The sequence below is a fragment of the Anabrus simplex genome, chromosome 1 (genome assembly GCF_040414725.1).
Source record: "Anabrus simplex isolate iqAnaSimp1 chromosome 1, ASM4041472v1, whole genome shotgun sequence".
NCBI lineage: Eukaryota > Metazoa > Arthropoda > Insecta > Orthoptera > Tettigoniidae > Anabrus > Anabrus simplex.
Genome location: NC_090265.1, coordinates 1,549,449,767 through 1,549,460,959, shown reverse-complemented (window position 1 = coordinate 1,549,460,959; position 11,193 = coordinate 1,549,449,767). Strand labels below are relative to the sequence as shown.

The following is an 11,193-nucleotide window of genomic DNA, read 5'->3' as shown; positions in this document are numbered from 1 at the left end:
TTTCTCTTAGAGCATTCCACGACATGGTAACGAGAACAAGTCAAATTACACAGTGTACACATACAACTCTCGTCCGGTTCAGAAAGATCCTTGTTTTGCAGAGTTTGTAGTGGTATCCATGAATTGCCATAGAATTTGCTGTATTTGCTGGAGCCAAGCTAGAGCGATGCATCGAGTCGGCCGTGGAAAAAAGAAAAAACCACGCGGTCAACTTTTTCCCTATAGAGTTCGCTGAGTGCGCTCATACGATCGTCAAGAATCAAAATGGCGCATTGGGTTTAGGGGTGTTATTTGTTTGTCATGTGAAACATGAGAGTTTGTTATTTAAACAAGTTGTACAGTTCACTGCATCGTTGAAAGCGAAAATATTAAGGTTTCTTTTGAATGGTCATCTTCTAGTTGCATGGGGACATTGATTTCTTAAGACTGCCTTTAGTTCACAAACCGCAGTTATAAATTAAACGACGTAAGTCTGAATGAACATCGTATATTCTTTATCTTACATTCTGCTATCCAGTGGATGTGTAAGTAAATTGTGTTCATCCCGTTGTCATGCATGTTATTGACTTGCATGAGTAAATTATTCTTTTTTATTTGTCTGTAAGTGGCCTTTGTTGTGTGAAGTGTCATTTTGACATTAGTGAAAGGGGGTTTGTCATCTAAACAGGCGTGAAATTTTACTCCCATATTATTGTTTTGGCAATGCTGCAGGATCATTGATTTGATTAGGTTTTTGTGTGTTCAATTTTCATTTCTCACTTTATGAGGAAATTTTAATTTTAATCGTTTCAAAACTACTGTTCGTCACCATATCATTATGAGTATGGTAGCTTTTTACTCATTTGTGACTGCCAAGAATGGTCACTTGGATTGATGACTTACTTATAAAGCTTTTTTGAAGCAGCGCCGTACAAGTTGCCTTCACTTTTTGGGGTACATACTGCATTATATATATAACGACGATCTAGAACAGGACGATTTGATCAATTTCACCCTTCTCCAGTTTTAACAACCATGGTTATATATTCTCCTTTTTTCAGTTGGGTAAGTTTGATACTTTCTACATCTAAGTAGTAAATGGTAGTTTTGGGCTTCCAGCCTCTCTTCATCAGTTATGATACCTCGAACAGTGTTTTGTTGGTGGATTTTCCTATACATACAGGTAGTCTTCATATTTCCAAATGGTATAAGTTATTTCATGTATTGATCGATGAGAGCAGCTTCTCATAGATTTATTTTTTGGTGCAACAAATATTTTACTCGAAACACACGTTTCAGAGTTCTCAGGGTTCATTTTTCTTATCTACGTGAGACCATATGCCAAACATAGATTTGAACATGACTTTTTATTGCAGTGTATTTTGGACATGGGTTTGTCCTGGACTAAGTTGCCTTCAGTTTTTGGGGTGCACACCACATGATATCATGATATGATATGAGATTATCACATTTTTTTTCCACATAACATGCATATATGGTAAACATTTTCTAACCAGTTTGCAGAAGATAGGTTAAGAATGCAACATGACATGGCTCACACAATGTCAATGGGTGCCAACTTATGAACTTGGGTCAGGCTAGTGGCAGGGAGCTGGGTAGTGACAGGATCATTGGTCTGGATTGGTTAGGTTTAGTTAGTGACAGACCATTTGTCTGGATTGGTTAGGTCCGGCTAGTGACAAGACTGTTGGACGGGTATAGTGCGCATTGGTATCACCCAAATATCACTATAAAATTTGTCACAAATGGAACATAATAATTGCTTTTACACATATCAAGTGAAAAATCTGCAGCAAATTAAGAAATATTTGATTTTTGGAGAATATTATGTATACGTACTTTACCACTTTACAAGTACATTTGGTGTTGCGCTCACAGTGACACATGTAGCCTATGTCTTTTGTCTTACACTTTCAACAATTTTGTGTGTGATATCTGTGTTCACTGAAGTTCTTTGCTTTCGTTTCATTGCTTCACTTGTCAATGACATCATTTCATGAATTGTATCGTGATATGCAATATTTAATATGCGACAAAATGGTATGGGCAATGTACATAAGAAAAATTTAATGGACTAGTGATTTATTGGTCCAGGGATCGAGCTACTTTCGTTCGAACAGAAATAAAAATATTTATTGGTGCAGGGATCATGCTATTTTTCTGTTGACCTCCATTTTGCTGTTTGAACTGGCTGCTCTAGAAATATGGACAAAGATAATGAGAATCTACAGACATCTGCACTCCCATTCCACGGTGCTAGCCCTGGACCTGAAGAAAGTAACAAAAGACGGCACCAGCAGCGGAGTACGACATAAACCAGTCCTGTCTTCAAGCCTTAAGTATGTTTTCATATTTCTCAAATAACAACGGTATTTCTTAATTTGCCGCAGATTTTTCACTTGATGTGTGTAAAAGCAATTATTATGTTCCATTTGTGACAAATTTTATAGTGATATTTGGGTGAAACCAATGCGCATCGTACCCCAGTATTGGCTATTCGTAAGACTATTTGTGAAAATGCCCTTGGTTAGCGACAAGTACATGAGAGAGTATATCAGCGCATTGTATGTTCAACAATGGACGAAAGGCTGCTAGTAAGAACTTTTGCATTCATTCTTACTGTGGATGGCAGTATTTGAACAAATGTTGTGCCAATTAGCCGATAAAATGGTCTTTTTTGCAGCCTGATGTGGATGGTTATTCCGTAACATTCCGCCACTTCCTATAGATTGTGTTAGTGTGCACTACTTTATCTTCTGCCGCAAGACTTTTTGATTGAGTTCATGCACGTATCCATTGTCAACAGTGTCCGCAAACTCAACAGAGTGATTTACCTTGAAATGACAAAATCCTTGGGTCTGAGGCAGTTGTATGCTTTCCAACAGTCGGATATCAATCAGTCAATTATTGTAGTTGTGGGCAATGTGTGTTTTATAGTAATTTTCTCTCAAGTTTCAGTATTGCAATATTCCATTGGAGCACGGGAAAGAACTTCCTATTGTTTTCCCACTCAATGCCGCAAAAGATCCACTGTCTTACTTATGGCCCTGGTTATACGTCCTTTTCCCAAATTTAGCCTCTTCAATTTCAACTACAGTGGCAACACATCCAGTAAGTTTTTAATTACGAATAACCCAATCCTCTCACACTAGTGCATTAAAGACGACCAGTCACATGTTGTTCTGGAATTTAGTTTTAATTCCTGCTGGATTAACATATAATATGGCCTGTTTGCCAGTAACCAGTAGGCTATGAAGGATATCACTTTTATGGGGGAATGATTTCCAAAAATACAGTCCTCGTTCGCTGAGTGCTTCAAATTGCTGGTTCTTTTCCAGTGAGTGAAAAATAAGTTCCGGTAACTTTCAGTTGCAGGTGTGTCTTATGCACTCTGCAATGACGTAAATGATTGATTACCTTATAATCTACCAGATAGTTAGTAAATCACACTATTTCAATTGTTAATATTATTTGTCATAGACCTATAGTGTAACTACATACATCACACACCATGACACGTCACTTCTAACTACGTAGTTTCACTAGTTTCACGAAGTGTAGTAGCAGTGGGCGAGGCATGATGTGAGGTCTGTCAGAGGGAATAGGAACTGCTCTGCAGCCAATAGTATCAGAGGAAATGGCCACACATCACAGATTGACCTAGTGTCAGATTTAATTTTTTGATAGGTCTATAAGAATACGTCTAGGGACAGGTTGGGGGTCCCCGGCATGCATAAAGGAAGGATTCCTCCTGTAATATACTTTAGGAATAGTTTTCACCTGCGTTCACCAGATGCGTTAGGCTTAGCATGTCAGCAGATGAGTAAATTTGTACTTGCTTTTAACTACAATACAAGCCTCTGATGGAAGTTTAAAAATGGAAATGGAATTGACAAGTCTCCGACTACATTTGCACAGTATGATGGTAATGCTGATGTTCGTGCAAGTGTTAGATTAGAGAACAATGAATGGGAAGGAAAATGAATTGATTGACCTAATGGAGACATCCTGGAATTAAGTGAAGTAAAATGGAAAGGGAAAGGAATGAAGAAACTTAGAAAGGGGTACGCCTTATACTGGATGGGTAACAGTAAAGAGAAAAGAAATGGAGTCCGATTTGTAGTGAATCAGAATGTCAAACCAATAGGTGAAGTTGATTATGTAAATGAATGAATTCTAATAATGCACATACATGTAAACAAGGAACTACTGAAGATAGTACAGGTGTTTGCTCCACAGATAGGATGAAAAAGAAGAGTTCCTCAATGAACTCGAAACACATATTGTTGGAGATGGGATCATGATAATGGGAGATCTGAATACTCATGTGGGAACCGATAGAAGGGATATGAGAATGTTCTGGGCCGACATGGGTATGGCGATAGAAATGAAGATGGAGAGAAACTGTTGGACTTTTTAACAGAAATAACCTGATAATAATGAACACATGGTTTATGAAGAGGAATAGCCATAAGATCAGCCAATATAGTTGGGATGGATAGTATGGAACACTCATAGATTTTATAATAACAGACCGAGAATGGGGAAGGTACGTCATGAATACGAAGATAATCCCCAGCGAAAGTATGGAAGGACCGGGAGAGTTATCTGTGCGGTTAGGGGCACGCAGCTCTGAGCTTGCATCTGGCTTCGAACCCCACTGTCGGCAGCCCTGAAGATGATTTTCTGTGGTTTCCCCATTTTCACACCAGGCAAATGCTGGGGCTGTATCTTAATTAAGGTCACAGATGCTTCCTTCCCATTCCTAAACCTTTCCCATCCCATCGTCGCCATAAGACCTATCTGTGTTGGTGCAACGTAAAGCAAATGGCAAAAAAAAAAAAAAAAAGTGTGGATGGTGATCATAGATTGATTGTGGAATTAAAACAAGTAAAAATCCCTAAAATTGTATTGAAGAAGAAACCAAAAATCAGAATTTGGGAATTGGTGGAGGAGGATGAAAGAATGGCATTCCAAGATTGTATAAAAAGGAAGTTCCCTAACATGGAAATATGAAGTGGACAGTTTAAGACATTTGTGGAAGCAGCAATTGAGGTATGTGGAAAAACAAAATCAAAGGTTAAGGGAAAGGAGACACGGTGGTGGACAGACAAAATAAAAAATAAATAAAAGAAAGGAACTAGATGAAGAAAGAAATGGATAAGGAAAAGCAAAATATGTATCAGAGGGATCAGAATAAGATAGAAAGGTTACATGTGGAATACAAAAGATTGAAACTACAAGTAAAGAGGAGTATCAAGGAAGAAAAGGAGAAATATTGGGGAGAGTTTACCAACAAAATTGAGCAAGATAGTTGAGGAAATCAGAAACTATTATACAGAGTAATAGAATGGAAAAGAATAAATCAGGAAAAAATCAAGGCATTAGAGAGAAAAGATGTATCCATAGTACATGACGAAAAGGGCCTTCAGAAGGTGATGGCAAGATATCTTGAAAAACTTTATAGTGAGGATGGCTGCTCAGAGGAAGAAGGAGATAAGAAAATGGAAATAATAGGAGAAACAGAAGAGATCCCGATAATATGGTCGGAACTTGAAAGGACACTGAAAGCAATGACCAAAGGTAAAGCAAATGGAAAAGACGAATTCAATGCTGATATGATTAAGGCAGCAGGAAGCATTATCACGTCGTCTAGTGACAAGGTGATGCACGTTGAGCATTTATCTCCATCTTTGCATTGCAGTATCAGTTCAGGTTAAGCAGCATCTCGTCACTTAAAATCGAACACCTTTTTAAGAAGTCCACTAGTACAGGGGAATTGTAATGGTTATCGCAGGCATCTTACTGAGCTGCCCCAGCTAATCGGTCAGTTTTGGCAAGTGTAATTGTGACATATCCGCTCTTGGTCCACGGATGGGCGACAGTGTGTGTCGTGCTGGGTCACCGTAATTTTAATATAAATAAATACCTGCTCATTTCCCTCTCCATAAACAATATCCCTTGGGCGCCAGCCTTCAAACTTATGGCTTGAATAGAATAATATTGATGATAATAATAATAATATTAATAATAATAAGTAATGAGACTCTAGATACTCAGAGAGGTGGGGTGACAGGACACTAACCATTAAGTACACACTAACTAGGAAACTTTCCATAGAATTTTCTTGGTAATAATACAGGAGTGGTTTACCATTGCCTTCTCCTGCGCAGTCACAATGTCCTTGCCGTTGACATCTAGGTGTTCATCTGCTTAAGACATTCACCTACACAGCCACTCCTAACATGGAGAATAGATGCTGCTTTATGGGTTCAGGTGGCATTTCGTCCTCCTGGGGACCATCACCCCACCTAATGGGACTCATCCGTCCGAAGCTGTTGGTCCCCTTAGGGAGTAGAGTTATTTACCGCCGCTCAACACTCGGTGTTGAGTTGCTGGCTGTACAGTCTACTTCATTACCTCAGCAGGATGTCCTGGCAATACAAGAAGACCAGGTCGCCAGAGGACTCGTTGGTTAGACACCATTAAACAGACACAACCCTCACCCTGGAGCAACTAAAGGAGGCAGTGTGGGACAGGACAGCTTGGAGAGCGTTAATTCGTAGAATCGCTGAGGATCAGATCCGACGAACAGATGACATCATCAACTAGGAAACTAAGGATCATTAGTAAGAATTTATGAAAGTACCAATTAAAATAACTATTTATTAGGATGATAAACGTGACAGCATATTTACAAAAGCTGAACTTACGGAAACAAAAGAAAAATTGAGTGAAATCAAATTTAAGAAAATGATCTGTTATGCGGAGACTTGCAATAATTTATGCCATTAGCTCACCATTTGTAGATTCTGGTATCTGGACACGTTCGATGATGTAGGTGCTGTTGTTTGATGTTCCTCTCGTACGGTCGTCGTCATCTCTCATAGTAAATACCAGTCCTATTTCCGATTCGTGCATTGCCCACTAATTGGACGACGACTTTCCTGACCTTAACACTTCTATAATACTCATTACATAATCGGGTAGTAAGCCCTAATTTCAATACCAAAACCACCTTGGGTTACGTTCATGGAGAGAATACACTTGTGTTCTTCTGTATTACAGAAATGTAGTGTAATTAAATACATACAGTAACTAAAATATCTCCCGTTCTAGACAAGTCAAAACTGGTCTCTCGTTAACTTTATCTCTCGTCATTGAGATAACCATTTCTCAATGAGAGTTTGATTAGTGCTCTACTCAGATGCGAAGTGAACTTGTAAACGAATGGCGAACCTCCTCTTGTTATCTGCCCTGTCTTCTCTCGTTTAATAAGAACGATGAGAAAGACCTTCTTACTCTGTCATCATGACCAGCAGATGCTAAGACGTTCAGAAGCTGGTATGATCTCGTATTCTGACGCTCTCGATGTTATGAAGCATAAGACCCTCTCGAGCTCTTGTCATTGATGTATATAGGCTCCAAAATCTCCCTCCATCTACCATATCACGTAATCCATAAGGTCTCTTGTTCCATCCCTTCTTTCCATCCCTGTATATCCATCATGTTTTGTAACGTTCATTCACGTAGGTTTAAATTCCACGGGATTTCATAAGTGTCATGTACCAAAGTTCGAAAAGTACGAGTTAACAAGTTATAACTGTCTGTTTAGAATATGGAGGGGGCTAACCAATTTTGCAATCTCGATGATGTCCTTTTCCTGGCAAAGGGCTAAAATTAGCATGGCGTGTCCAGTCGCCTGACCTTGGGCTACTGGAAATTTACTGCAAGCTATTAATACGGGTGGTGATGTAATACCTTACTGAAGACTCAGCTCGTTCAGAATTAGTTATTGCCGTGATACAAAGAAATGAGATGATAATGTGAAATAGATGACTAAAAACCCTATATATAAGCATAATAATTTAGAATGACCTACCACAAATTAAATATATACATCTTTCCAATTGATTCCCCAGTTTGATAATTGTATGTACATGCTCTGTTGTTCAGAACATGACATAGTCTGTATTCAAGAAACCAATCTCGGCCCAGGTCATCATAGTCTTGAAAAATTTTAGACTATAGTCGATGGAATGGGATTATGCTAACTGGACCTCTGGTGGCATTGGTATTTTTACTCGTTCTGACATCTACAATAAAGAGGTTTCACTAAGAACCCATCTGGAGGCAGTAGCGGTACGTTTCGTTGTCAGTCATAACTACGGTTTGTAATGTTTATGTACCTTGTATGTCAGCTCCCACTTCCTTTCCATTTATTGGGCAATTTTAATGCTCATCACCCATTATGAAGCTCTGAAATGCCTTGTCCCAGAGGAAGAGAGTTGGAACATTTAATAATGGAGCTGGATTTATACGTTCTGAATACAGGGGAACCAACACATTTCAGTGTAGCGCATGCACCTTCTCCCGCTTTGATGCTCATTCCCCTGTTTCAGTGGGATGCACATGATGACATCTGTGACAGTGACAATTTCCCCATTATTGTTACTTTGTTGAAACAGAAATTCATCGGGGTGCTTAGTTGAAACAGAAATCCTTCGAGGCTCCTCTCCAGTGGATTCTTAAATGTGCTGATTGGCCAAAGTTTACATCACTACCTGTCTTTAACGACGCAAATAGTCGGAGTGTATATGACGATATAACTTATATTTTACAAGTTATTCTTGCTGCTGCTGAGGAGTCCATTCTATGCTTTTATGGACACCTTGACGAAAACTTGTTCTTTGGTGGAATGAAGAGATTGCAGCAGCCATAAAAGGACGATGTGCTTATAAACGTTATTGTAGGCAGTCTACTGTGGCCAAATTTGTAACATTTAATAAACTTTGCGCATTTGGCTTAAATTAATGGACGCACATGTGGCTCTAGTGATAATTTACTATGTCGAAAAGGAGTCAAAGGAATCCGCAAGTGTCAACTACAGGAAGAGCGACCTCTGCTTAATAAAGCTAAGGATGGGGGTGAAGAGTGCACTTCTGGCGGAGTTGAACAACAGTAGTCTTTGCAGTTCCAAACCAAACGCCATGTACTGTACTAAGGTCCACTGTTCCACTCTCCTAATAACTTGCTGTTATTTTCATTCAGCACCTGCCACACTGTGGAAGCTATAATGCAGTGCAAAATAGTCTGCATATAATGACAATATTACTGCTGAATCAGCAGCAGCGACAATACCGTTTATGGCAATCGCGATTAGTGACACTGAGAACCGATCCTTGTGGGACTCCATTTTCCTGAACATGATATTGCGAATATGCCCTCCCTACTCAGACACGGAATAGACAGAGAGATGAGCAATTTGCATAAAAAGCCGGTAAGTTACCTTGGAAATTCCATTGATGCAGGTCTGAAAGGATGCATATCACTATGTGGTGTCATAGGCCGTCTCTAAATCGAATAATATAGCCATTAAATGTAGTTTTCGGAGAAATGCATCCTGGATAGAACTCTCCACGCATACCAAGTTGTCATTGGTGGAGCAGGTAGCTCAAAAACCACGTTCAAATGTTTTATATCAGAATGGCCTCTGTGTTCAATAAAAAAAGTGGAAGACACATTGTACATAACAAGTGTGTATCTCGGCAGCCTTAGACATACAGTTTATATATGAGGTGTTTGAATTTTGATTTAGTGTTCTATTTATTGTTTCGTTAACATTTATTTAGGGTGTTGGGCCATGATTTTATCAGTCTTATGGTGGTGTACATAAATGGATGGGATGAATGGGATGGAGGTTTTCAGCTGACATCATTGTCTTTATCTCCTGTCTTAAATTTTTTGGAAAGTAGACTGTAAGGGCACTTTACTTTCACAATTGAGTGCTGATGACCCCATTGTCTTGTGCTAAAAAATTAATTGCTTGAGTTTTTGTGTTCTTTCTTTGACATCTGTATTTATATTTTCCCATATCCTTTTTGCTTGTGTAATTTGAAGGATTATTGAAAACAGTCATTTCACTTCAAAAATTATTTGTTGAGTAAAAATATTCATGAACTATTAGATACTATCTGCTATAGAAACACTTAGACTTGGTTTATATTTTATTGTTTGTCTCTCTGGAAATAAATTTGAAAGTCTGATCCTAATTTGTTGCATAATCTTTTGCCTAGATGTTTATTCTATTTTACCATGGATTTAATGATGCTATTATTTACATTTAGGTTGGATTAAGTGATAACTGTAATGGATAATGGATTGATAATGGGGCCCCTTCAGTGGGATATAATGGATCTGGCTGGTCATCTTAGACAAGAACGCTTATTTGTCTCATCAGAACAGCAGCATCTCCAGAGTTTGAATACTAAGGTTAGATATTGAATATTACAACTTTATAATATTTATTTGCAATTATTTTTGAATCGCTAAATAATTTATGTACATCTGCTGATGAATAATATGCAATATAAATATCATTACAATAATGTATGTATCTTTTGTTATCTTAAAACTTATTTCCATGTTTTCTCCTTGTTAGTACAAACATCTTTGGAAAGGTTTAAAATTATTTGCAAGGTACAATTGCAGGAGAATAAGCAGTGTAGGAACTTTTCCAAATCAGAACATAATTCTGCACATGCCACATTAGATCTTTGTTCATTTTAAAGAAGGGTAGATTATCAAATGACTGGGCAAGTTGGCCGTGTGGTTAGGGCCGCACAGCTGTGAGCTTGCATCCGGGAGATAGTGGGTTTGAACCCCACTGTCGGCAGCCCTGAAGATGGTTTTCTGCAGTTTCCTCTTTTCACACCAGCAAATGCTGGGGGCTGTACCTTAAGACCATGGCCGCTTCCTTCCCACTCCTAGGCCTTTCCTATCCTATTGTCGCCATAAGACCTATCTGTGTCTGTGCGACGTAAAGCAAAATTTTAAAAGATTATCAGATAGTACATTAGGCTTCAGTGGTTAGCATTGGAAGAAGTTCCGTTTAAGATAATCCATATTCAGTCTTCAATTTGGTTTATGTCAAAATCTGCCAGAGCATTTATTCAAAAATGTTAAAACCAAGCGAGTTGGCTGAACATTTCAGGCTGTGAAGCTGTTAGTTTGTGTTTAGGAGAAGGGGATATGAACTCCCCTGTGGGCAGTCCTGAAAATGGTTAAAACACTTAAAATCTCCAGTCTGGCCAGATCTTTTGAACCAAAGACTACTATGCTCAGCATTCAACCTATGAGCCGGACTTTAGGTATACTTAAAAGTCTAAAATAAAAATTTCTATAGCCTATAGT

At 38.6% G+C, this 11,193-nt stretch overlaps 1 protein-coding gene across 5 annotated transcripts in view; it reads left to right on the top strand.

The window, feature by feature from the left end:
- The first annotated feature begins 264 nt into the window (after positions 1-264).
- The window catches only part of Gapvd1 (GTPase activating protein and VPS9 domains 1), a 674,762-nt gene continuing 663,833 nt past the window's right edge, over positions 265-11,193 (top strand). For 2 of the 5 annotated variants that reach the window (XM_067138089.2, XM_067138085.2), the window contains exons 1-2: positions 265-524; positions 10,128-10,272. In XM_067138089.2, coding sequence (XP_066994190.2) covers positions 10,150-10,272 — 123 coding nt within the window. In that variant the 5' untranslated portion in view covers positions 265-524; positions 10,128-10,149. Of the gene's footprint in view, positions 525-904; positions 1,045-2,271; positions 2,340-10,127; positions 10,273-11,193 lie in introns of those variants that run through there. The other 3 variants (XM_067138087.2, XM_067138086.2, XM_067138088.2) reach the window with 3 other exon arrangements.